This window comes from Nelumbo lutea, chromosome 5, assembly GCF_056320005.1.
Source record: "Nelumbo lutea isolate HS-2025 chromosome 5, American lotus-T2T, whole genome shotgun sequence".
Lineage (NCBI taxonomy): Eukaryota > Viridiplantae > Streptophyta > Magnoliopsida > Proteales > Nelumbonaceae > Nelumbo > Nelumbo lutea.
The window spans coordinates 22,287,788-22,315,457 of NC_142688.1; the positions used below are offsets into that span (position 1 = coordinate 22,287,788).

Here is a 27,670-nt window from a genome sequence, read left to right on the forward strand (position 1 = left end):
GGGAATGATTAATGATTTCCTACTCGGTCCCTGTCTGTAGGGATTTTTTCCCCTGAATTGAAGGACCATCAACCCTTCAATTGCGGGTCAGAGCTCAGGGTCCGTTTGCTTCATTATTTGAATTGAAATTAGAATTAGAATTAAAATCAAAATGGTCTATTCTCATAAGTTTGTTTGGTTGATAAATGAATGATAATAGGAATTAACTGAAATGGGATTTTGACCAAGTTTAGAATGCTTATTTGAAAAATAAGTATTTATTAGAATAAATATTTATAATCATTTGGTAAAAAGCACTATTTTAAATAGGATAATATAGGTATTTTTAAAATGATATGGTGGGCTAAGATCATCAGAAAGGAAATAAACACTTAAAAATAAGTCTCAAATTTGAGATTCCCAAATAAGTATTTATTCTAAGAATAAACACTTATTTCACACTTATTTCTCAAAAATAAATAAATGCCTGTCCCTGCCCAAGCATTCTAAAACCTAACCTTCATTCCAAAGGGAAGAGAGAGAACGGCCATTTTCTCAAATGGAGAAAAAGAATTTCAATTCCACTCAACCAAACAATTGATCATTCCGATTTTGATTCTAAACCCCAATTTCAAACCCCTGTTTCTTTGAATCAAACGGACCCTCAATCCTCATTGAAGCCTGAAACGTTGAGAGCCCCAAATTAAATGTTTCACCAGGCAAGGTGGTTGCCATGGAGATCTGAGAAGGGATCTCTGCTTTGGTAATAGCAAGAAAACAAGCCTACCAAGATCATTTCCTTTATAGGAATCTGATCTCTGGGAAACCTTTTCTACATGATTGGACCACGGCCTGGCCATAATAAAGTGTTTGGTGCTTCACTTTTTTCTGCAACAAGCAGTTGCCATCTGAATTAGCTTCCACATATAACGTATTTGTTAGCATGGATTCATTATTAACTCGGAATTTCTGGACAAATTAAAATTTTCTTTCTAACTTCTTGAATCAGTGAGTGATAATTGATAAAATACAGCGGTCCCAGTCCAGCCTCCCAGCCTCCCAGAGGGCTTTTTGTTTTGTCATGTGAGTTGTGAGCGCTCTCCCATATGATTATCGCTTGATGTCGTCAATTTCTCAGTACCGATTAACTCTCTGGACTGAAATGAAAGTTGCCACGTAAAAAAGCGAGTGATGTCGTGGGTTGCCACGTCAGCTTCCATGCTTTAGAAATAAAAATAATGCTGAGATTAGATCCCGTGCCCAAACAGGTGAGAGAGAGAAAAGAAAACATTATTGGTGTACAGTAAGGTCCGAACTACCCTTTGCCTTACGTCTGGCTTCTGTAACTGTAACTTTTGAAAAAGATGAACGCCTTTGTGTAGATGTCCATTTATCGGTGTGCAGTAAGGTTCTGTAAAAAGACAAAAGCGCCTTTACCTTTTCCTCTCTCTCTCTCTCTTGGATTTATTATTTATTTTAGAAATAAGAAGACAACTCCTTCCAGTTTCCACTTCTGTATGGGCGGTACTTGAATTCGGTCCAACCCAACTACCCAACCCGACGGACACAGTCCGTTTAGAAACTAAAATGTCTAAAACGTGCTTGAAAATGGAAAACCAGCTTCCTTCCAAGTTCCAAGTTCTAAATTCGGCTTCCATGTTTTGAGAGTATTTTCGTAATTTTACAACATGTTTCCGTCAAGAGGAAGAAATTGCCTTAATTTCAGTTCAGTGGCATTATCGTCATTTGAGTCAGGTCATTGGCTTAATAATTTGCATGTGACGGTAAAGAAGTAGATAAGGAACATAAATTCACTTTTTTTTTGGCAGAAGTCAAGGAAATTCTTGATTGTTAATTCCACCACTACACGACAAACAGTAGGGGAGGGCCCCATGTAGTCGTCCCACTCACTTGGGGGAAGAAAACTTGGGCGTAGGGTTTCATTTAACCGTGGTTAACACCCACGGTTCAATCTTAACCACAGTTAACTGCCGCCGCTTTATTTTTTTGGTCTCTTTCAAAAGACGAGAGAGAGAGAGAGGAGAGAGAGCTCTCTTTCTATCCGAAATCCTTTTTTAAAGCCGACTAATGAGACCGGCTTTTTTCTCAGTCCGGCAGTGGCTCACCGACCCAGCCCAATTTTCATCGTTACGTAGACGCGGAATCGCTGAAATATCGGATTATTAGTCGAAACGTTTCGGTTTGTCTGATGGTGTAGTAGGATGCCTAGATTTCGGCCGTGTGAAATGTCGGAAGCTTGAGAAACTTTGACAGCTATTTTATTTTTTTGTTTGGCTATTCTTCTTTTCAGGCGATGCTTTCTACAGCTGAGTCAGGATTCCGACAGCTTCGCTGGATCAGAGGGTATTGCTGCCGGAGATAAGTGGTTCTTTAGTTCCGGGTGTTGGTTGTTTGGGGTTTAAGTTTGATTTAGCTGCTGCTTTGTCTTTCCGGCGTTGTTTTCAGTTCAAGTGCGATATGAATGGTCTTGGGAACTATTGTTTATTTCTGATTAGTTGCCGGAGATACGTCGGAACTGTTAGTTGGATAAAGCAGAGCTTGTGACTGGTAGGTAAGAGCTGTGAAGAAACCCTAGGTGGGCAGTGGGCAGGCAGCAGGCTATATATTGAAGCCTCCTTTGGATTCTTCCACTTGAAAAAATAAAATAAAATCTCGGAATTTCGGATTCCGCCATAGCTTGGTTACCCATAGAATCATAGAATTTTGGGAAATATGCCTGCCGAGTTGGAGAATACGTCCGCGGTCACTGTTTCTACAGCTTCAGGAGAAGCTAGTGCGTCGTCTTCTGGTAACCAAACAGCTCCACCGTCGACGACGACAAAGAAAAAGCGCAATCTCCCTGGAATGCCAGGTAAAGTTAAAGATAAGCACAAAAAATATATATCTTTTGTCTTATTTCTCCATTTTATTTAATTTTGTTTTATATCTTGGGTTGCAGATCCAGACGCGGAGGTTATCGCGTTATCTCCTAAAACCCTAATGGCGACGAACAGATTCGTGTGCGAGATCTGCAACAAGGGATTCCAACGCGATCAGAACCTGCAACTTCACCGCCGTGGTCACAATCTTCCTTGGAAGCTCCGGCAGCGGTCGAGCAAAGAAGTTCGTAAGCGAGTCTATGTCTGCCCTGAGCCCTCGTGTGTTCATCACGATCCATCAAGAGCTTTGGGCGATCTTACTGGAATAAAGAAGCATTTCTGCAGGAAGCATGGCGAGAAGAAATGGAAATGCGATAAGTGTTCGAAGAAATACGCCGTCCAGTCGGATTGGAAGGCTCATTCGAAGACATGCGGAACCAGAGAATACAGATGCGATTGCGGAACCCTCTTTTCTAGGTTTATTTAATTTTATCTTCTCTTAAGTTGATCATTTCTTCTCTCGTGTTATTGTTTCGAAGTTAGGGCTTTGGCTATGGTGCTGATGTTTGTTACTTTGGTGCTGGTGTTTGTTTGTTTCTTCGTTCCTGAAGGAGGGATAGCTTCATCACTCATAGGGCTTTCTGCGATGCGTTGGCAGAGGAGAGCGCCAGAGCTCAGACGGTTGCTAATTCGAATTCTGAAGAAGATCCGAAGCTTCAGATGGTTGCTACTGCTGCTACGTCGTCTCCTCCTCCTGCATCGTCTGCTCCTGTGATTTCTGCGGGTTTGCCTATTCAAAATCCAGGTGAAAGGACGGTCAATAGAAGGAAGTTTTATAACATTTTCTCGTTTGTTTTTTGTCGGATCTGGTTTTGTTTGTTTAAAAATATAAAAAAGATAAAAAAACATCCCCTCTCTTGCCTCTTGAGTCTGGTTTTTGGATTTTTGCATATTTTGTCTTGTATTGGTTTTGTTTTCTTCCGGAGATCTGGAGATTAGATTGGAACAATTAACCCGAAAAAAAGAAGAAGATTAGATCATCAGAACGAACACATTACCGGTTGAATAGATATAGAGAGAGAAGGGAGAGGAGGGGCTTTCTGGTAAACAGGTAAAGTTCTGATAAAACTTTCCGGAGGATTTCGAGTTCCGGACGGGTGATTCAATCTTTGCAATCGATAAAGAAATTCCAAAGATCGGAACACGGAAGGGATGGGGATTGAAAGAAAGGAGGCTATGATTGGCTCTCCTTTTCGTTCGACCCTTTTTCTTAAAAAAATAAAGGAAAAGAAGTGAAAGAAAAGCTTGCTTTCTTCTATCTCCCTTTCTTCCTTCCTCTAGGATAAGCGGCAACTCAGTTTCTTTTCTTTTCTTTTTCGTTTCGTGTTTCAGAGTTGCCGGAGGTGCAGGAAAATCCCAGCGTTATTTTAAATCATGCCCCATCAGCCACCTGCTTAGACGGAAGCAGCAGCAGCAACTCTAGCAGCAATGGCTGCGGCAGCAGCAACAACAGCAGCAATGTATTTGCAAGCCTATTCGCTTCCTCGGCTGCTGCAGGAAGCTTGCAACCACAGACTTCTTCCTTCTCAGATTTGATTTGCGCCATGGCACGCTCGGAGCGTCCGACAACTCTCTCTGCTGGTTCTGCCGCGGAACCAACATCGCTTTGTCTCTCATCTACCTCGCTTTTTGCTCCAGTTGGGGCAGAGCGTCGGCAATTTGCTCCGCCTCCGCAGCCGGCAATGTCTGCCACCGCGCTGCTTCAGAAAGCAGCGCAGATGGGTGCTGCTGGCACGAATGCATCACTACTGCGAGGGTTGGGTCTGACTATGTCGTCCTCGTCGCCTTCGGAACAGCAAGAGAGCTTGCAATGGAGTCGGCGAATGGAGGCAGAGCCCGCACCGTTGGCAGCTGGGCTTGGGCTTGGGCTTCCTTGCGAAGGGGGTACTGCCACTGGACTGACAGAATTGATGATGGGCCAATCATCTTTGTTCGGGCCGAGGCCGACTACACTGGATCTTCTTGGGCTGGGGATGGGCAGTGGTGGTGCTCCAACGGGTGGGCTCTCGGCTCTGATTACGTCGATTGGAGGTGGGCTGGATGTGACAACTGCTGCCGCATCGTTCGGAGGTGGTGGGAGTTCGCCTGGGAGGACGTGGGAAGAAGCTTCTGAGAGGAAGCCCAACAGCCCGCCGGCATTGTTATAGAAGCTTCGTTCTCAGTGTAAAATTTGTGCAGCTGAAAGACTGTAAGGACTCCTTTTTTATATATATATATGATTTGTTTTTCTCTGTAGTTTCCCCGTCAATCGAGAGAAGAGATGGGAATGATTTTTTAATCCAAAAATTTTTGTTTATTCCTTGAATCATCAATTTTAATTTTAAAAAGTTGAGTGGGGAGGTGTACAGGGGTTGCCTGCCAGCTGCCACCCGGCTACTTGCCAGACGGCTATGTATTGGATGGCGACGATGATAGCTTTTCGGCCTCGAGCATTTGTCCGAGTTCAAGCGCCTGAGCCATTTTATTTTTGTTTCAGAACTGATACTATCCCTTGGACTGCATTAATCAAGCGCTTACTTACCCAGTTACCCTTTGCCCATTTCCTTCTTTTATACCAAGTACCAACAATTAAACATAAGTCCGGATATCTTGCCCACGTTCATCGCAACCACACATGGAGAATATAGTATTATTCAGAGATGTTTCCAATTCACGGGGACGGGGGTAGTATGTTGTGGGTAAAGGTGGGTATAGTTCTCGTGAGAGTCCAACGAATGAGCTTTGGATCCGGGTGACTTTCGGGTTCACGGTTATCATCTTGGTGGGGCCATGAAATTCTAATCTGACGGTAGGGAAGGACCCTTGTGGAATCAAACTAACTACTAGTGTTGTTTTTTGGTTTATTTTGCCGGCTGGTTTTCAAAAGTTGGTTGCATTCTGCAGAGTATTGAGATGGGCCAGGGCAAGATAGAAGTTATAGATTTTGTTGTTGTGCATGAATCTGTAAGGTGGTTTGGAGGGACCAGCTGGATTGACCACATCCACACGACGAATCAGAAATGTCGCCGTATGCAATGTAAAATAATACTTTTTAACATGTGGGTGAGCCTCAAAATCTCAATTTTCAGCACTACTAATAATACATCAAAAGCATGGGAATGGGATAAGTCGATTTGTGGTTGTCTTGTGCCTTGCTGGCGGCAACAGCGGGAGAAAGATATTTATGAGTTGTCTTGAAAAATAGACACCAGGCTTGTTACTTTGGGGCAAGGCCCCTGATCGTGAGAGTAGTAACGTGTCTCTGTGGACTGTGTTCGATAGACTTTGGAACCGCAATTGAGAAGTGCAACCTCCGCCAACTATGTGCTTGATAAAACGAGGTTTTCTCCTTTGGTAGCACCTAGCACGCAATATGAAATACGGATCACATTCCTGAAAGATCAAGCAAAAGAAATAAAAAAGTTGGGTTCCATTATTGAAGGATGGGCGGCCAGGGAAAAGACATACTTTTGAACGTCTTCTTGAGATATTTCCTAATGGAGTTTTGTTGGGAGGATAAATGTAAACTCCCTCAAGGTCACAATTAAGGGGGCTTGTTATAGCAAAGAGGTATTCATTAACGTTGACAATTGTCTCTTTTTCCAAAGTAGGGAAAAATATTAAAATATTATTATTTTTTCTAATTTCTAAAGAAGTGTGATCACAATGAGGCAGGTGACTTGCCGTAAGAAGAGCGATGAGACCGACTTTTGCATCCCTACCATACGTTTTTTATTTTTCTATCAAAGAGAATTAAGTTTCAGGCAGTCTGCAGTGAAACGATGAAGGCAGGCCAACGACCTAAAATTATGCTCTATGAGATGAGATGAGATGAGGTGCACTTCCTACTGATAATGGTAAAATCATCTACTGGATGTGGTTGTTGGAATCTCAAACTCAAATGGCACCATGGTCGTCCTTGTCATTTCGTTTCGCAACTTTAAGTGTATGCTGTACATTTGGTTAAATATAACCCAGTATCAAACAACTAATGTCTTTTATGTGGAAAGAAAATACATCCATTGATTGGTCGAGCCAACTGAATCATCTGCACAGCGCTAGACCACAATCACGGCTTCGTATGGCGAAAAAGAAACAATGAATTTTTACTATGTAGCTTGGTTTGGTGGCGATAGCGTCCTCCGCTTAAACTAAACCTCACAAATCACAAGGATTAGTATTAGGTTGTCAGAGATCTAGTTGAATTTTTTTAAATCTTATGCTTAGAGACAGAATTTTGACCAAAAGGAGATTGAGAAATTGGAGAATGAGGAGTGATGCTAAGTGCTCCTTTTGTGGAGAAACCGCAATGAATCCAAACAAGTTTGGACTGTTCTTAGTGATAAGATTCCCTGTACTCTTCTAAATGAAGATATGAAAGATTGGTGGGATAGACCGGCTGTAAACGGGACCAAAGCAAAGTACACTGTTTCTGTAGATATGGCAAATATTATATAATGGTTGCTTTTGGAAATAATGCAAATGGAGTGTAAATCTTGGTTCAGGGTAAATTTGCATTCTGGTTTACTTTTGCCTGTGTTTGGCAACATTACATTTATGCATCGACAAATGACGGATTATTGCATATTTACATTGATAATAAGATGTAAAAGTATATCAATAAAAAAAGAAGTAAATTTGCATTCAAGTGGGTTTTTGATAAAAAAAAAAAAACATATGTTTTATTGGAATTTATGTTTGCATCAATTACAATTAAAAGTCTGTTTGTCAAGAAGATAAATTTGTCAGTGCAAAATTAACCCAATTTTACAATTTATATGAACCGCCATACATTTTATATATTTAAATTCACACTTATTTGCATCGTTTCCAAATGGTAATGCAGCCTATGGAACATTTGGAAAAAAAGAAAATAAAAAAAAATATTTAATAATTGTACTGTACCCATCCATAGTTTAGTGGATAAAATCAGATTTGATCATTTGAAATCCATGAAGGTATGTCCTTTGAGCCACACCAATCACATTGGGAACAATAAAGTATTTGTCAGGCGGATGAAACCGGCTAGGAGTATGGTTAAATCAATTTCGATGTGCATCAAAGAGGACCGATGGAAGGTGTGCAATTGGGTGATAATGAGAGATCACAGTGGTAGGATCTTATGGATTAGTTGTAGGGATATAAGGGAATGTTCGATAAACTAAGCTGAAGCTTGGGCTGCAATGGAAACACATTGCAGCGCGGCTAGTTTCAATCAGTTGAGATTCATTATCGAAGGCAACTCAATCATCATTATCAACAGCCTATGTGGTCGTATAGATCCCCCGTGGAACGTCAGCAACTTCATTTCTAAATATCAAGAAATTTGCAATCGCAAGAGTCTCCAGATTACATATGATCACGTATACAGAGAAGGGAATTTCACTGCAGACAGATTGGCAACTTTAGGCTACACTACGGAGATCTCTAACTCTTTTTTGTCTGATCCAACTACTCTGTATATTTGTTTTTGGGATGCTTGAGGCCATCTCACCAAGCGTCATTCCTCCTTTTCAAACATGGCAATTATCTCTGATACGGTAGAAATCGGCATTGGGTCATAAGTGTGAAAGTTTCGAGTTCGAGCCAGTCTTTATTAACATACTCCTCTGAATCCTACCCATAAAAATTAAAATGTAGTTTGGATTCCACAATGAGATGAACATAATGGAAATCAGAATCCCGTGGGAACACTTTGACTTGGGGGAATCAAGATTAAGTTGGAGTGTTACCAAGTGCCACCCTCTTAATTAATTCTTCGTAAGGTCTTAGATTTAGGGCTGCCCCAGTAGTAAATCCCCTCTACAGCCCATGGAAAGATGTGTTCATGTGTGGAGGGTGTTCTTGACCTAGGAACTTAATTGTTAATATTATCCCAACTTAGAAATGCTTAAAATCTGAGAATTGGAGGTATTTTTCATTTGGAAAATGTTAATTGCTTTTTTATTGTTCAAGGTGTTTATTTTCTTATACTGCTAAGTGCTGTCCTCTTATATTGAATGATACCGATCCAGAGCTACTATATTAGTTCACATTGTTTGTATTTCTGTCTCTCTTTTTCATATAATTATGAGGGCCATGCACGATGAAAAGCTAATGCAGAGGCTAAGGTCATTAGGCAAGAATTGGGATTAGCTGAACCCATGTTTTAGTTGTTAAATGGGCTGTGTGAAATCAATGATGAGGTTTTACGTCAGTAATAAATTCATGGACCCTACCCCATGTATTTAAATACTGGAGTGGAGGCTAGAGCTTTATCATTGGTTTCACATAAGAGTTAAAAGCTAAAGCATTCAGCTAAATCTTATGGCTTTTGAACTTTAGATGCATATATAATCAATGCTTTTAAAATCGATTCAGACAGCAAACTAGTCAGGGGTCCGGTTTTTGGGTTGAATGGTTTGATCATTTGAATTGAACAGATGGCCCATTCTAACAAAAAATTAAAAAAATAAAAAAAAATGGTCAAAACCATCGAACGGTTAAACTACTTGGGTCAGCGATTTGCTAACCAAATCAATATTTTTTTTTGGCAAAAATCCGATTTTGGGGAAAACTAGAACCAGTCACCTAATTGGTTCCTGGTTTTTCCTGTTCGATTGTCCGATCCGATCCGATTTTGAAAACCATATATGATGTACAAAAAAGTATACTGCACCACACTACAGAATTTTGAATTTTACTGCAACCCTATATAAATCAAAATGAAATACCCCCACCCCTGTGTATTGGCATCAATTCCGATCTAGTACCTACCCCAACTATACGATGGGGCTAAGAATTCTCAGGGTGTACTGAACAATCATTATCTCTATTTATTAGCATGCTTCTTTGGAAAAATAAAAACAAATTGTTGCTCGTGCTTGAGAGTTCTTGGGTCTACGTCTACCTTAAATGATTTTCATTTTTTGCTTGGAATAAGTGTACTCTAAAGCATGGTTTTGAAAACCAGTTAGGCAATCGGTTCCATTTTACCCTAAAACCGCTCTGAGCCAAAAATCCCATTGACCTAAGTGATCACACCGTTGATCTATTAACCCAAACAATGATTTTTGGTCATTTATTTATTTATTTTTAAATCAAAACGGACCGTTGATTCAAACCAGAAAATCAGACCATTTGACCTGAAAACCGATCCCTAAAACAGTTTCATATCCGATCCGGTTTTTAAATCGTTGCTCCAAAGTAGTTATCTTGCACCTTATTGGGCATAGCTCCTTTCATTTTTCTCTCTCCCCGTGTTGTTGTCATGGTCTCATGGGAAAACGCAAGCGGCTGACATAAACTAGAAAACAATTCCTGCAGAGAAACCACAGGGCTTCTTCACCATATTGGATCTGTTGAAAATGTTAAGCTATACAAAATAACATATTTCTTCTCCATTAAAATATATTTCTTTTTCTTAGCTGCTTGCAGAACAAGTAACAATTTAGCTATTTTCTAAAAGTTAGTCTTTCATTTATTTATTGAAAAGTATTAGAAGATGAAAGATAATTAAGCTTTGTTTCATGACATAAATGTACGAATTAATCTCTAGAAAACCAATTAACCAAAGTAATTTATATTCATCAAGTCAACCATGATATTCTACACTCTTCTATTTTTTTGCTTTTAGATTTTTTTTCTTAATTTTTTGGGGTTCCGGCCTTCAAGAACTGCGGCGTTTGACCATAAGGCTCAGTTTAGAAAGAGTATAAATGCAAATTTGTAGAATGTAAAATCTTATATTTTATTTTATTTTGTATGTATTTATACAGTATATATTTATATTTGTACTCCTTCCAAACTGAGCCTAAAAGATCAGATCTACATCACTGGACCTAGGTATGTATTTATATGATTGAGATGACGTTGTTTTAAGTAAAATTAAATAGTGAGACAAAAAATTAATTGAAGAAATTTGCAAATTAAATTGTTAAATTTTATTTCCGCAAGGCATTCACTGGAACTAGGTATCAATAAATAAAAAATACTAATATTAATATTGTAGCTATTGCTTTTTTTTATTTAAAAAAATAATGTAACTGTAGTTATAAACTACGAGATATTAGAATCATGGTTTTTAAAACCGAACCGGTCAGGGGTTCAGTTACCGGTTGAACTGTCCGTTCTGTCAGAATGGTCGGCCCGTTCTGACAAAACAAATTAAAAATGGTCTAAACCGTTTGAACGATTAACCGACTGGTTCAGCGGTTTGCTGAGCAAAATCAACGGTTTTAGAAAAACGGACCGATTCCCGGTTTTCTGATCCGAACGTCTGGTCCAGTCCGTTTTTGAAAACCATGATCATAACTTTCACTAATAAAAACCCTCCTGTGATAGGTCAAAACTCTTATTTGAAACCTTTATCCCCGCAACCACACGGGCCCCAAATAGCACGACACACCCTTTACATAAAATGCATCAAGCCAGAGACGCGTCCGACCGTAACGTTCATAATGAGGAGTGAAGACCCAACCCAACCATATATAACCCTTGATGGTCACTTTTTCCCTTTCAAGTCAGAGAAGAGAACATAATGGATGAAGATGGGACCGTGGCTCTTTGGCCCTTAAAGACTCTGGTCAGGGAAAGCTCTTTGGTTACAGAAACAACATCAACCGGACTGACCAATTCATGACTTCGGAAGATAGCAAATTCGCAGAGGCGATTCCGCGAGGGATTGTATCGGTCATCGCAGATACCCCAGAAGCAGAACACATCACAATGATCCTCGCCGGTCGTGCCTGTTGCTTGCGCAGAGTGCGACGACAAACACTAGACGGTGCAGAAAGACCCAGATATTCGAGTTTCCATTCTGCTCGACGGGTTTTGTTGATGACAGGAACTGTGATTTGTATTTGTTTACTGATTTTCAAGTATAAAACCTGATGAGGGCGGATTTGGTGCACCAATGACATTATGACGCCTGTTACTTATAGACAGCCTGGTACTTACAGGCAGTTCGCCACAGACAGTTCATTATCGTGTAGCTTGGCACCTTACAGGCAGTTCGCCACTATGCAGCACATACAGGCAACCCGCCACAGGCAACTCACCATCATGTAGCCTGGTAACTTACACAACTCAGCACTACACAGGCAACTTGCCACGAGGCATCTTGCCACCAAGTAGTTCACCATCATCTAGCTCTCTTATTCTCTAATATCATTATCAGCTCACTACTAAGTGTAACATAACCATTGGAGTGACCTCGCCGGGTATACACCCCCGGGTTCTCTAACTCAATTCTTGCAAATCAACCAGCTCCTGCCACCTACAAAAATGAGCAGATCATCTTCAGTTCAGGAGTAGCTTATTCAGTTCCCATCGTTGCTAGTAGCCAAATCAGTTCTTGCAGGGAGCATTTGGGCTGCACTACACTAGGGAGCTCCACTTCGGCCTCTGAGTCATCGGCCACTTAGAAGCAAACGAGGTGACAAGATACTTAGCCAAAAAATAATACGTTATCAGAAACGATTACATCAAAACTCACTAGAGTTGTTGTTTGATTGTGAATGCATTTGCAAATAACTTTCGTCTTCAAAACTCGAAGTAGGTTGGGTTTCAGGTGCAACCGTCAAGGATTGAAGGATGTATATTTGTTGGATGTCTGGGCTGTCCTGTCCTGGCCGAACACATTTTATGCAAAAAAATGAGATCCCACCCACCCCACGTAGATTTGCGTTGGATGTATTAAATGAGGAGACATTTCATTGGTTGGGGCTGTGGATACAAAGCTTTGTTTGCCCAGCTCGGCACCGGATTCTGACCTGCTTAGTTGGGATTAATTAGGAATCCGTGAGCAGCATCTGATGAAGAGGAGCCCAAAGCCTGTCCTGCAATCCTAAATTTATAAGCTCTAGAGAGCCCATAAGTCAATGCTCTTGGCCCAACATCCCCAAAAAAACCCTGCCCTACAGTCAAGATGGGGCCTATGTCTTCTTTAATGGGTCCCTCCATATGTCTGGAGGGTATGCTATCCAAATAGTTATTGCATCTAGGAGTGCCAAATGGATTAGATTTGGTCCAATCGGATCCAGTCCAATGTGAGTCTATTATAAATGGACCCGGTCCAATCCAATCCAATGAATGTTTTGGATTAATTTGGACCAGTCCAAATCAATATTTGGACCATCCAATCTATTCAAATTCATTTTGATTTAGATTGATTTAAATCCAAACTCGGTCTATTGATACATATATTCTTATCTTATATCAATGGACTAGATATTGGCTTAATGCAACCCAATCTAATATAAATTTGTTACGGACGGACCAGGTTCAATCCAATCTAATAAATATTTTGGATTGGATTGGTCCAATCCAATACATCTTAGTGGTCCGTTCAATCCGTTCAAATTAATTTTGGACTAGATGGGGTCCAATTCAAAACCGGTCCATTGATACCCTTAATTGCATCAACTCAATACTGAAGGGATGAGAGATCCATCGTATGGACACTCAAATCTTGCGGAATAAAGGGGCGAATTTCAAAAATTTTTCTCTCCCTTTCAACTGGGAATCACATTCCCTATTTAGAAAATCATATTTTCAATGATCAATCTTGAACCATGAACTAAACCAGATCTGAACCAAAAGGAGTAGGAGAGGATTATACCTGATACAGAGAAAAAATATTTCCCAACGAAAGTGCTCACACCTAAGGAATGATCCAAATACTACTCCCACTGAAAATGGCGCAGTGCAGGATGGAGCAGAATCAGCAATATTCTTCTCCAAGAATTCTGTCATTCGCAAGAAACAACAAGATAGCACGTAAGCACAGCTTCCTATCAATTCTTTCTCAAAGAACTGATGTAAGGATCAAATCTTGACTTCTCCCACCACTGGAGATCAAATTGGGTGTCTGGCGGCTGCAGAAAGGAGGCGACAAGAAAGATCTTTGCAGGGATTGCATAAATCTTTCTTCCATGATTTCAGCTTTGAAGATGATCTGATTATTAGAATTACTCTATACAAAAATGCAGCAAGGCAATTAATTGCATCCTGATTTTTTAATGAAAACGTTGGCCATCCCTTTTAGATTTAGTAGTATAATTACTTAGAGGTGTCCATGAAAAATCAAAAAATAAAAAAAAAATGAATCGAACTGAGAAAACCAAATCGTAAAATGTAGTCAATCGAACTGATCGGTTCAGTTTTGGTTTGGAATTTTTGAAAAACTAAAGGATCAGTTCGGTTTTTGGTTAACCTACAAAAAATCGGTGGTTAACCGAATCGGCCAGTATATATATTTATATGTATATTATATTATACTTTTAATATATGCCACATGTTTTCTATATATTATATACCATTTATTATTTATAATATAATATTATACATATATTTATATAATATATATTATAAATATAAAAAACTAAAAATTTGAAGAATCGAACCAGTAAAAAACCAAAACTGGCGGACCGCTTAATCAGTGGTACCGGTTCAGTTTTGATTTAGAGAAATAGAAAAACTGATACCACTTATTAGTTAACCGAACCGTAGACAACCTCTCAGTGGGATTCCTTAAATGTTTAGACCTAATCCTCTACATCTTTGCATTTTCATGTACATTTGTACTCGATGCAGTTTAGTGAATTGATCGCCCCCGAGTCCAATACCGCCAATACATTATTGGAGTGCAAACGTAAAAAATGCAAATTCTTGTTAGAGGTCAGAATTTACACTCGAGTAATTTGCACCGCCAAGGTTTTGCATTGCAACTAAGCATGGCCTTAGTGAAAGCAAAGAAGAATATGAGAAAAGTAAATTGATTCTGCCTGTTTTACCAGCACTTTGTGTGTCCGTGGTGCTATGTTATCAGTTTATGTGAGGTGAGTTGTTGAGTTAAAAAATTAAAACCTATTTAGGGACTTCACCTAACAGCTTAAACTATAAGGTTGTGTTTGGAAATTATATAAATATATAGAGTGTAAAATGGTCCATATAAATTGTAAAGTTGGATTACTTTTGTACTGATAAATTTATCTTCTTACCAAACAGACTTTTAATTATAATGGATGCAAACAAGAATTCCAATTAAACATATGCCTTTTTTTTAGGAAGAATGATGATTGAGCCTAGAGTCAGAATTTTTAGGCTCAAAGTACAGTTGGGGTAGGTGCCAGTACGGAATTGATGCCAATTCACAGGTGGGCGTTGGTCAACCTGTGGATGAAAACACATTGAAATCCACAGTGTTGAACAACACTATTCATATATGCTGGGGTCCCTTCTCCGATGACTATTTCTATCTCGTTTGCCCCAGAAACACATCGAAAAATTCACCGGAGAAGCCTGAGAATAAAAAACGGTCATCTTCTTAACCTGCGTATATGAACAGTGTCACTTGACACTGTGGACGAAAACCGCTGTTGAGTCCCTTCTCCGATGATTGTTTCTATCCCGTTCACCCTAGAAACATGTCAAAAAAAGTCGTTGGAGAATTCTGAGAATGAAAATATTGGGAAACCAGATCTACACGTAACCTTCCTACCGAAATGCAACCTTCGGTGGGTGTTGCATTCCTAGATGTATTTGGACAATCAACTCCTACTGAAACTGAGTCTCCTATTTGTATATATATAAGATGTACCTTCAAAATAAAGAACAAGAAGAATTTCCACAAGTACATCATAAAATGATTGAAAAACTGACGCCTAAATAAAAGAACCGATGAGTGAGAACTTGATGATCGGAATATTGTTATTGTTACCAATAGCGGAATGGGAATCACATTCCTGGGGAGGGGGTCGGGAATGGCCATTCCCCCATATGGGGGAATGGCATTCGGCCTACTCATTCTCATTTCGGTCGACCAAACATCTGGACCCATTCCGATTTTGATTCCAAGGTCTTATTCCCTCGAACCAAACAGATCCTAAATTAAACAACAGAAGAAAATCAAGACGTTACTATTAAAGTAGATAAAGAACTAATGGACGATAGTAGATGAATAATCAACGAGAAAAAGTGTGTTTGAACTTTTGTTGGAAGAGCTGGAAACCACCAAGAGAATTGGTGCCTGTTTGCCAAGTCTTTTCTAGAAGATCTGTTACAAGATTTGATAGTTAAAAAACATGATAAGATTTTGCGAATAGATATTGTAAGACTTGTTTGGTTGAAATATTTTTCATAGATCTCATTAAAGACCATAAAAGCTAAAAGACCGTTTGGTAACGTGATGAAAATATGTGTTATGTATATACGAATGCCCTGTGTGTGGGCCAACGAACATTTCATTTAACACATGGGACCCATATACATTTTTAAGGTAGACCCCACATACCATTGGTGGACATGTATGTAGGGCCCACATGCATTTTACAAGGTGGGCTCGACATACTATTAATGGACATGCATGTGGGGTCCATGTGTGGATATGTATGTGGGGCCCATATACATTTTTCAAGGTGGGGCCCACATACCATTGGTGGGCATGCATGTGGAGTCTATGTTTTGACATGTACGTGGGGCCACGTACATTTTACAAGGTGGGCTCCACATAACCATTGATGGAAATGCATGTGGGATCTGTGTGGACATGTATGTGGGACTCATATATTTTTAAGGTGGGCCCCACATAATCATTGGTGGACATGGCCCACGTATATTTTTCAAGGTAGGCCCCACGTATATTTTTCAAGATAGGCCCCACATACCATTGGTGGACATGTATGTGGGGTACATGTGTAGACATGTATGTGGAGCCCACATATATTTTACAAGGTGGGCCCCACATGCCATTAGTGGACATGCATGTAGGTCCATGTACCACATACATGTCTACACATGTACCCCACATACCATTGGTAGGTGTAGGTCTCACTTACACATTCAAATAGTTTTTTGTTTTTGTGAAAAGATACCCATTTTCTCCCAAGCGTGTGCCACACGTTCGAAGAATACTAGGAGTGATAAAAGATTGTAAAAACTTCATTTGAAACTTCCTTAAAAAGCCCAAATTTTAGTTGTTGGCGTCTTTTATGGGCTAAAGCTTTTTCTTTCTATTACCAAATGGAAAATGCCCAAAATTCAGGCTTCCAAGCTTCTAAACAGCCTGAAGCCCACACGGAAAGACTTGCAGCCCAAGTCAGGCATAGGGTTTTGTTTGGAGATGGGAAATTCACGACAGGTACCTTTGTTTTGTTTTCGACTCTATAAAACTGTAAGACTCTGAGATAACGGTGGGCAAAATCACCGTTAATTTTGAGTGGCCCTCCCCTTTTAATCCTAATTGACATATTGATTGACCTGGACCTATTGTGGGAGGATGAATCCGTTCTTCATTGAGTGAGCGAAGAAAAATCAGAAGTTAATTGGTTAATGCGTTCACTCGGGTAAGTATTTTTACAAGTAGGTGTATTTACTTGTGTTCTTCTCTGTTGAAATTATTTGGGTAAGTTTTTCTATTATCATATTTATTTCTTCCTCTTTTATATTACTAATTAAGCTTGAAATTGGCCCGGATAAGTTTCTTTATTAGCATTAATTTGGGAAGCTTTACCTCTTGGTGTGGATAGGGGTGTCAATTGACCGGTTTTTTATTAGATCCAATCCGATTCAAATTTGATCAAATCAGATTTGGATGGTCTATTATAATTATTGGATTCAGTCGATCCAAAATAAATTGGTTAGTACTCTTATTGGTTTGAATTGGACCTAAACTAAATTATAATCCGATCATGAGGCCAAACCCTTGTCCAATCAGTATTTACTATTTCATGAAATTCATCTAGACTAATAACTTGTATTCAGAGACTTGTAAATGGTATAGGCTGTGGAACATAGCCAAAATTTTTCCCAAAATTTCAAGACTAAAAATTGAAGTTGGTTCAGATGGATCAAGACAAATTTGGATCAGCTTCCAATTTTCAATTTGATTGCCTTCACAAGTCCAGCTTAATTGGCACCTTTAACTAAAACTTTGTTAAATCAGATCCATTGTTGTGTTGGATCTATTAACAGGATCCATTGTTGTGTCCTCAAAAAAAATGCACCTTCAAACATGTAAATACAAATCACACATTGTATTTCCAGTAATGAATCCCGTTGATAGATAGCTAGCAGATCCAAATGCACAATGCATATATTGAAGGTCAATGTATTGCCAAATAAAATTAAAAAGAGAAGTGATAAAAAATATATAAAAAAATAATGTGACAAAAATGTGAATATTATCATGGACAAATGTAAAAACTAGGAAGAATAGGATTAGTCATTCACCCATAGGAACATAAAATCAGCTCCAATAGATGATATATATATAGAGAGAGAGATGCAGCAAGACAAAGGTTGATGATACATATAAGAAGAATTATAGAGAGTTTGAGAGAAACCAACGGAGAATAATGAGCAAAGAACCTACCTTTCTTTTAAATTGGGCTACTGGTGGTCAAAGAACCTGGCAAATGTGAACTCACACCGAAGCTTCCACGACATTAACCTTCATTCCAAATGAAGATGAAAAAGAAAGGATTTTTTTTTTAAACACGGAATCGTGGTTTTTAAAACCGACCCGGAGACTGAACCGGTTAGGGGTCCAGTTATTGGGTCGAATGGTCCAACTATTTGAATCAAACAATCGGCCTGTTCTGACAAAAGAGTTAAAAAAACAGTCAAAACCGTTCGAATGGTTCGATCGGTTAACCGCCCGAGTCAGCAATTTGCTGACCAAAATCAATAGTTTTGAAAGAAATTCCGGTTTGGGGAAAAACCGAAATCAGTCACCTGACTGATTCCCAGTTTTTCTGGTCCATTCAGGTTTTGAAAACCACACACGGAATTAACACTATTCATATGCCTAGTTCAAAAGTAAACTCAAACAAGCTAAACTAGTCCATCGGTTAGCACTTCGGCCCTACTATTGACATAGGGTAGCCATTGGATACCACAATGACAACTATTGCTATATCTGCTATGCTTTGGTCTTTGTTGGCTTGGGAACAAGCTAAACCAATATGATGAAGAGTGATTTGGCCCGACCTACTAAAGAGGGGACACGTAGACACGACCTGACCAAGATATGACAACTCAGCTTAATGTAACCAGTCTATAGCAAATCGAGCTCGGGTACCCAACTACCCCAAGCTAAATTGACCTCGGGATAAGCTCACCTCGAGACGAGATCGACTCGGTACCAGATCGCAACAAGAACACCTTATGCCAAGGCACTTCGGCATTCAACCCAGTTCGGGACTTAAAGACGTTAGTTCGGTGATACTGACATGCCACTACGTGGTGATCCCGAAAACCCCTCTAACGGATTTCGGACCTCACGAGATCACGCCGTGTAACAGCTAGCATTATCTCCCCACCTGATTAGGGCGAAATTGATGAACCTTATCGGTTGGCAGCATTATCTTCCAACTTACACGGAAACGGATCCTATCGTGACGATGATCTCAGAATCGATCCGTAAAACCTGCGAGGACTCCATTATATAAAGGCTCCACCCCCGGTGGTTCAAGGTACATGTGATTTATATGCTCTCTAGCTCTCTACATTCTTAAGCTATTTTTAGCTCGCAACCAGTATACTGACTTAAGCATCGGAGCGACCTCGCCGGGTTAACAACCCCGGATTCTCTGATCTTGCAAATTAACTGTTCGCCATCCGCCTGGAAGCTAGATCACCTCCAGTAGGGAGTAGTTAGATCGCGCGGCATCACAATCCATTTTGGACTTGTTAAATGAGACCTAGCTCAACGTTCTTAGAGCCCTAAGGGCATTTTCAACATTAAAAGGGTAATAATGAGATTTAAAAAAACGTGTAAACGGATTGTAACATAATGATAATGGTAGGGGAGGATTTAGTTAATTGTCAAAAAACTTAAAGATAATTCAAAGGACTTTGTAAACAATAGGGATATAATGAGTCCATTTCCTAAAATTTAGGGATAATTTATGAGATTTCTCCTTTCAAAAACAAATGAAAACTAAAACAAAGATATTCATGTTATAGAACCAAACAGCAGATTAGCTGAATTTGCTAACTGTTTTATTGATCGTCGGACCAATCATCTTGAGCAAAATGATTGATCCCACAACCACTAAAATAACTATCAAATTAAGCTTATCAATTAAGCTTATCCTTTCTCATAACGCCCTCTGAATCATCCTGAGAAAATGGGCCCCATGTGATAATTGCCTTCTTAGTTCTCACAAACTGAAAACAGTGGAAATCCATTCTTTATTGGGCTGTGTACTTATGAACCATACTGTATACTTATACGATCAGGCTGTGTCAAATGAAACTCTCAAGCCCAATTCAAACTTTTTTATATTTTATTTTTTGACCCAGTCCCAAAACTGAGCCGGGAAATCGGGTGATGGGGAATGAATGTTACTTGTTAGCAAACCATCAAGTCAAAGTATCCAAGCCCATCGTATTCGTGTTGGCAGCAAAAAATGGGAATACACTAAAAGAATAGATAATTAGGGGGTGCAAGTCGAGTGGGCTGGATTCAACCCATACCCAATCCGAATTATTTAATCAGAGCCCAGTTCACACTAATATTTGATGCATTCAGATTGAGCTCGGGGTCAAGTTGAATTTAGGTTGGATTTGGATTGGCCAATTAATCCAGACTAAAAATGAATATCCATATGTGTATATGTATTTATTAAAAAAAATATGTTTATACTTGCAAATATGTGTCTACATATATAAATATACATGTATATATCCGGGCTAACTTGGATTGGAATAAAATCGTACAAGGTTTGAGCATCTTGAAGGCGCCCTGAGCCAGTCCAAAATATTTAAAAACTTATATTTTGGGTCCAAACCCAGTTCAAGGGTGACCAAAAAAATTGAACTCAAACTATATAAAATTGCGGGCTAGATCGCTTTGGGCTAGGATTGGGCCCGCTCAAGTTGCACCCTATATGTAATAGCCAATAGGATCGCTGGTGTCGTATTTGTATCGAAAAGTCTGAAATGAAATCCCGTGTTTAATATCAATGGGCCAATAGGTAAGAAGTATAATAATCAATGGGCCAAAGTCTACAGCCAGCCAGTGCAACCTGTTTTCGATGTTGTAGCCCACCAATAAATAAACCGTCATCTGTCAAAGAAAAAATCTAAAATGCTCACTGCAACCCGATAGCGTCTCTCTCTCTCTCTCTCTCCGATCTTCACCAGGCCGCTCGCCACCATGCACCTTCTTGTTACTGGAGTCTTCTTTCTTCTTCTCTACATCTTGCTGAGATCCATACACTCCCTCATCTGGGTTCCATGGAAAACCCAGCTTCACTTCCGGAATCAAGGAATACGAGGCCCAGGCTACCGTCTGATCTTCGGAAACGCCGCCGAGATCCGTGGACTGATCGCAGAGGCTCAAGCAAAGCCGATGATGCCTGTCAGTCATGAGATCATCCACAGGGTCATGCCTCACTACCATACCTGGTCGACTATCTATGGCAAGACATTTCTCTACTGGTTCGGCCCGAAACCTCGGCTTGCTATCGCCGATCCGGACATGATCAAGGAGATTCTGCTCGACACGAACGGCGCTTTCGGGAAGATTGGATTCAATCCTTTGTCTAAGCAACTGTTTGGAGATGGGCTGGTTGGTCTGGAGGGTGATAAATGGGCTAGACACAGGAGGATCACCAACCAGGCCTTCAACATGGAGAGAGTCAAGGTGAGCTCCCGGCTCCCGTTTTCCCCCTTCGCTCTCTGCTTCTCTGTCTCTGTCATATTTTAATTGATTAGTGCATTTTTTTATGATGTAGTGGGCGTCTAGATTACACCATTTGCATACATAACCATGGTCTGAGTCTCTGAGAATCTCGTGTCGGTCCCTTTCCTTCAACTCTGTTCATCTTTAACTCAGATAATTAAATTTTTTTTTTTGGATGACGTTACAAGGAGCAATGCTAGGCATACGAGCCCACAGACAGCTTGACAATCTTTATCGTTTGACTTGTTCGAGTGTTTCAAGCTTTTTTAATGGAGGAAATTAGTTTAGTCGGAGCCATTTAGCCAAGGTGTAATGTGGGCCCGGGCCGGCCCGCGTGCCTAGTTGGCACGAATTCCCTAAAAGGGGAGACCGGGACGGCCCATGGCCCAGGCCCAGGCCCTGCAGATTACCGGCCGGGACTAGTCGGGTTGGGCAATTTTTTATTTTGAAAAAAAATTGAAAAAAAATAATGAAAATTAAAAAATTACAAATTTATAATAAAATTGGAAAGAATATCATAATAAAGTTTTAAAAAAATCAAATAACTTGGAAAGTTACAAGTTATAAATAAAATTAATAATTTATATATTTTATTTGTTTTATAGGATAAATCACTATATTCTAGAGGTGTAATGTGGGCCAAGCCACGGGCTACAAACCCTTAGCCCATCCCGAAACGAGGTTCATGTCGTGCCAGGCATGGTCCATCACTGTAGCTAACAGACCGTGCTAGGTCGTGACGGCCCACCAAACGGCACAACCCATTTTACTCAATCGGAGATCCAACCAATAACCAAAACTTAAACCGCTACCAGAACCAAACCCAATCCAAATCAGATGGTAGTTATCAAAATTCACGGGGGAGGGTAGTTTGATTGGTCAAACCTTTTGTGGTATCATGTATTTCCGACAGCTTAGATTTTTCCAATATTTGATAAGAACATGGATCCATACGGATTGGTAAACCACCGAAAAGGGTCGACCCCATTCATCTCACCTGTCAATCCGGTTGAACATAGCCAATCTGTTCATGAACCACCTGCTTCCCCTGTAGCTCTGAAACTTTGAGTAGTGGTGATTCTGTAATAGTACTAATAGGTTCAGAGCTGCAACATTGGTCTTCACTCAGATTTGGACATTTCATCCAAGTCCACATCTTAAACGCAAAATAACAATGAAATGGTCGATAAACTTACTCCTTGGTGCAGGAATGGGTGCCAGAAATTGTGGGTAGCACATTAAAAATGTTGAAGAAGTGGGAAGAAAAGAGAGGCGAAAGAGATGAAATCGAGATAGAAGTGAACAGAGAGCTTCATAATCTCACTGCTGACATTATCTCACGAACGGCTTTTGGTAGCAGCTACGAAGAGGGGAAGCACATCTTCCAATTACAAGAACAACAGATGCACCTCGTATCGCAGGCTCTACGAAGCGTGTACATTCCCGGATTTAGGTAACAACATTCAAACGGAGTCAAATCGTTTTCAATTTTTTTCCCATTTTCATTTGTTTGCTTCTGCAACTACAAATATACAAGAGCATTACAAAAGCATGACTTAAAGAAGCCAAATTTGATGACGATGGTAGTTTTCACCGCACAAATAATTCATAGGTTTGTACCCACAAAGAAGAACAGACGGAGATGGAAGCTAGAGAAGGAAATTCGAGAATCGCTACGGAGGCTGATTGAGATTAATGGTGAAACAAGTCAAAATTCCAGGAACCTCCTTGGCCTATTGATGTCGACTAACAGAAACCAGTCGGAAACCGAGAAGACTGAAGGACTGAGTGTGGAAGAGATAATAGATGAATGTAAGACATTTTACTTTGCAGGGAAAGAAACTAGTGCCAACCTTTTGACATGGGCGATTCTCCTTCTAGCACTACACCAAGAATGGCAAAGCAAAGCACGCCAAGAAGTTGATTGCGTCTGCGGTGATGTTGGGCTGCCTACTGCAGAGAATTTGAATGACTTCAAAATTGTAAGTTCATTTTGTATTCATTTTCAAAGCGTAACAAATCTGAACTATCAATCAGAAGCAAATTCTAACTTTGTATCAACAGGTAAGCATGATTATCAATGAAGCACTCCGCCTCTACCCACCGGCCGTGATGTTGATGCGGCAAACAAACAAGGACGTCAAGCTAGGGAAGCTTAACATTCCTGCTAACACGCAACTGTATCTGGCCATGACCGCCGTCCATCATGACCCTGAAATTTGGGGTGAAGATGCCGATGAGTTCAATCCGCTGAGATTCAACAATCCCAGAAAGCATTTGGCTTCATTCTTCCCGTTTGGATTAGGTCCCAGGATCTGTGTGGGTCAAAATGTAGCCGTTGTTGAGGCAAAAGTTCTTCTGGCTATAATCATCCATAGATTTTCATTTGTCCCATCGCCATCTTATGTTCATGCTCCTATGCAGTTTCTAACGATTCAGCCTCAATACGGAGCCCAGGTTGTGTTTAGAACGGTATGAGGATGTATTTGGGACCGGAATGTGTATAGAAATAGAACATGCTTAGTACAAGAACAAGTAAACTGGTTGAATGATGGATAGAAATAGTTTATATAGGTTGATAATTAACCTGTGTTTGTTTAGCTTAGAATTGGGGAGATCGAGCCCTCTAGCCTTATTTCCAGCTCGAGCTCCCAAATTGGGAAATAGAGACAACTTCTTATCTCAAGAGACCAACAGTTAAAAAAAAAACCAGTAAAAGGAAGCACCTACATAGTCTTAATTATTTATTTTTGGGCAAAAGATACATAGCTTGAAAGTAGAAAACATGAAAAAAAAAAAGCATTAAAAGCAGCCTGAAACATGGTAAGAGATTTATTTGCATATAACTAAGCTAAATAGATGGTAATGGATAAGTAATAATTGACGATCACTTAGAAGTAATGTCCAATTCTCTTTATGTTTCTCAAGGCTCTTCTTCCTTCGCCTCCACCACCATAGCCTTGATCACCCTCTTCCTCCCTTCTCTGCTTTCGTTGCCTCTCCTCTTCTTGTCTTCTTGCTACTTTCTCCTCCGTCTCTGGTTGTTCCCTTCGTCCTCTGTCTTCGTCTTCTGCTTTCCTTGCTTCTTGTTCTTCTTTTCCCCTTGGCCTTTGGGCTTCCTCCGACTCTTCTTTTCTAACTTCCTCTTCGTGTTGCCTACGATCTTCTTCTTCTTCTTCGTCTTCTTTCCTGTGCCTCTCCTGCTTCTTTCCTTCCTGTCTCCTGGCCTCCTCTTCTTGTTGCTGTTCTTCTTCTTCTTCGTCTTCTTTCCTGTGCTTCTCCTCTCTCTCTCCTTCCTGTCTTTTGGCCTCCTCTTCTTCTTGTTGCCCTTGTTGCCTACGAGCTGATGCTTCTTCTTCTTCTTGTTTCTGCCTCTCCTGCTTCTTTCCTTCCTGTCTCCTGGTCTCCTCTTCTTCTTGTTCTTGTTGCCTACGGGCTTCTTCTTCTTGTCTCTGCCTGCGAGATGCTTCTTCTTCTTCTTCTTGCCTCTGCCTCTCCTGTCTCTCTCTTTCTTGTCTCTTGGCCTTCATTTCTTCTTGTTGCCCTTCTTGCCAACGACCTGCTTCTTCTTCTTTCTGTCTCTCCTGCCTCTTTCCTTCCTGTCCCCTGGCCTCCTCTTCTTGTTGCCTACGAGCTTCTTCTTCTTCTTGCCTCTGCTTCTTTTGCCTTTCTTCTTCTTGTCTACTGGCCTCTTTTTCTTCCCATTTTGCTTCTTCCCTCTGTCTTCTTCTGGCCTCTTCTTCCTGTCTCCTTACCTCCTCTTCTTGTTCTTGCCACTCTTCCTCTTCTTTTTCTTGCTGTTTCTGCTTCTTTTGCCTCTCTTCTTCTTGTCTTCTGGCCTCTTCTTGCTCCCTTTTCGCTGCTTCCTCCCGTCTTTTTCTAGCCTCCTCTTGTTGCCTCTTCTCCTCTTCCTGTCTCCTCCTAGCCTCATGTTCTTGCTTCTCCTTCTCTTCCCTCTCTCTTGCCTCTTTCTCCTCTTTCCTCCAAGCTTCTTCCTCCTCTCTCCTCTGCTCCTCCCTTTTCGCTGCTTCCTCCTGTCTTCTTCTAGCTTCCTCTTGTTGCCTCTTCTCTTCTTCTTGTCTCCTCTTAGCCTCCTCTTTTTTCCTCTCTTCCTCCTTTTCTCTTGCCTCTCTCTCCTCTTCCCTCCTAGCTTCTTCCTCCTCTCTCCTCCTTTGTTCCTCTTCTTGCCTTTCCCTCTCAATTTCCTCCTGCATTTCAGCTTCTTCCTCCTCTGCGCATGATGGGCAGCTCAGTATGAAAGATTCTGATTGAGAAGATAATAGCCGGTCAATTGTTTTGTTAGACACATTCATGGACAGAGCTAAAATGTCTCTATCTAATGTCTGAAGCACCGAGTTTTTCCCAGCTAGGAACTGGGGGTAATTTTTCTTTGCCATTGTACTGAACCCCATGAAAACAAGAGAGTCATTACTGAATGACATCTGGGCCATGGGATGGAACTGTGGAACAACGAAGACATCTCCCTCTTGGACCTTAAACCTCATGTTTTTGCAGTCCGACGACGACTCGTATGTGCTGCTCGAGCAGACAATGCTAACGATTCCTTCTCCGTGCGTTACAATTGCTATCTCCGTTGCCATTGGATTCCAATGGGGCGCCATCATGGAATCCTTCATGGAGCAACAAACACTGTTAGTAAGCGTAGCCTGTGCAGGGAAGAGCATATTTGACATGTCCTTCGTAGAAACAACAAATTTTCAAGCAGCTAACCTTGCTTAAGTTCACCATGAAAGCTCCGAAGCTGGAACCTTTTAAGTCCTTTTTGTTCACCGTCACACTCCAGCCATTTGCATTCTCAACATCTCGCTTTGCTTTCAGAAAATTGAATATCTTTGTTTTCTTCTTTTTGTTCAACTCATATGAGCCACTTCCCATAAGGGCCTTAATAATTCTAGCCTGCCATTTGGTTTGTTCTGTTTCATTCTTCGATGGTACATGAAGAATTGCTGGAAGCTTAGCCGCACTTTTTATCTCCTCTATCATTTCTGGAGAGACCTGACCATTCGCACTAAGAATTAACAGCTCTGCCTTGAAAATTCTAATCAAGCAATTAGCCAATTAATTTAAATGGGTATAGTTTAAGCAACCCTGGTTCACTTGTATTCAATCCACCTCTACTTGGGACGAATTATGGTCTACTGACATCAATTATGACCACTCTACTTTAGACCTGCAGTGAAGAAAGGCTTTGAACTCTCTTACCTTGAAGGCTGACTGGAGAATCTTCCAATCAAAACCTAAGACCAGGTCACTCAGCCTCGAGTATGCCCCAACAGAGAGCTCCTGCATGAGAATTGCATTCAATCCATGCATACCAACCATTCAATCAACTGGCTAAAAGAATTTGTATGTAAAGATCGAATCTTTGAAAACTCTAAAAATCAGCTCACATACATGCGCATTATTGGCATTGTCAAAGATGGCAAAAATCCTGAGCCTCTCCCTTGTCGACTCCAAGCTGCTCTTCGCAAAGAAAAATGAAGCCGAAGAGATTCTAAAGACATCACCTCGCTTCACGTCTATCTGGTTCGTCACGCCCTCTTCATCAACCCAATTCAAACTCCCGCTCCCTGCACCAACAGGTATGCATGCACAAGCATATGCTTCAAAAAGGAAAAGCAATAAGGAAAAGTTGAATCCCATACAAATGGGTGCAACGTGCACTGCTACTGCATTTGCTTCACCTGTGAGAACGTAAAACATCATGTCTTCGTGTAATAGTACAGGAAGGAAAAGCGAGTTAGGCTCCAAGGTGATGAACTGAAGTTGGTAGGTCCCTCCAGTGCTGCCATCACTGATTTCCACGGCTGTGATCTCTCCGAACTCCGTCGAAGTAATGCTTCTCCGGCTATATTTGGTGAACAGAGGCCTCATAGCATGTACATCATCTTCCAAAGCTATAACAGTTGAAGAACAGAAAAGGAGGAAGAAAAATTGCCAAGTTAAAGCTCTCTTCAACATTTCGTTCACATGCAGATGAGAGAGTGTGCGTGCTACTGGTCGGTGTGGAAACAAGGTCCGTCCTTTATAGAGAAACAATGAAGAGGACCCACGGAGTAACGTGTCTTTTTATCCAACACGT

At 40.6% G+C, this 27,670-nt stretch overlaps 3 protein-coding genes across 3 annotated transcripts; 2 read left to right on the top strand and 1 right to left on the bottom strand.

Moving 5' to 3' along the window:
* The first annotated feature begins 1,937 nt into the window (after nt 1-1,937).
* On the top strand, nt 1,938-5,223 carry LOC148850943 (zinc finger protein GAI-ASSOCIATED FACTOR 1-like). Its single transcript, XM_088943852.1, has 4 exons — nt 1,938-2,851; nt 2,939-3,335; nt 3,470-3,663; nt 4,251-5,223. Exons 1-4 carry the CDS (start codon nt 2,713-2,715, stop codon nt 5,063-5,065), a joined length of 1,545 nt encoding a protein of 514 aa, XP_088799978.1. The 5' UTR covers nt 1,938-2,712; the 3' UTR covers nt 5,066-5,223.
* Nucleotides 5,224-20,808: 15,585 nt separating this feature from the next.
* On the top strand, nt 20,809-24,153 carry CYP721A1 (cytochrome P450, family 721, subfamily A, polypeptide 1). The gene is made up of 4 exons (XM_088943854.1): nt 20,809-21,528; nt 22,776-23,020; nt 23,180-23,549; nt 23,632-24,153. Exons 1-4 carry the CDS (start codon nt 21,040-21,042, stop codon nt 24,043-24,045), a joined length of 1,518 nt encoding a protein of 505 aa, XP_088799980.1. The 5' UTR covers nt 20,809-21,039; the 3' UTR covers nt 24,046-24,153.
* A 127-nt stretch (nt 24,154-24,280) lies between these two features.
* LOC148850945 (RmlC-like cupins superfamily protein) lies at nt 24,281-27,587 on the bottom strand. Its single transcript, XM_088943853.1, has 5 exons — nt 27,273-27,587; nt 26,983-27,158; nt 26,791-26,871; nt 26,299-26,583; nt 24,281-26,198 (listed from the first exon to the last, which is right to left on the bottom strand). The coding sequence occupies exons 1-5, from the start codon at nt 27,547-27,549 to the stop codon at nt 24,459-24,461; spliced, it is 2,559 nt and encodes an 852-aa protein (XP_088799979.1). The 5' UTR covers nt 27,550-27,587; the 3' UTR covers nt 24,281-24,458.
* Nucleotides 27,588-27,670: the final 83 nt, after the last annotated feature.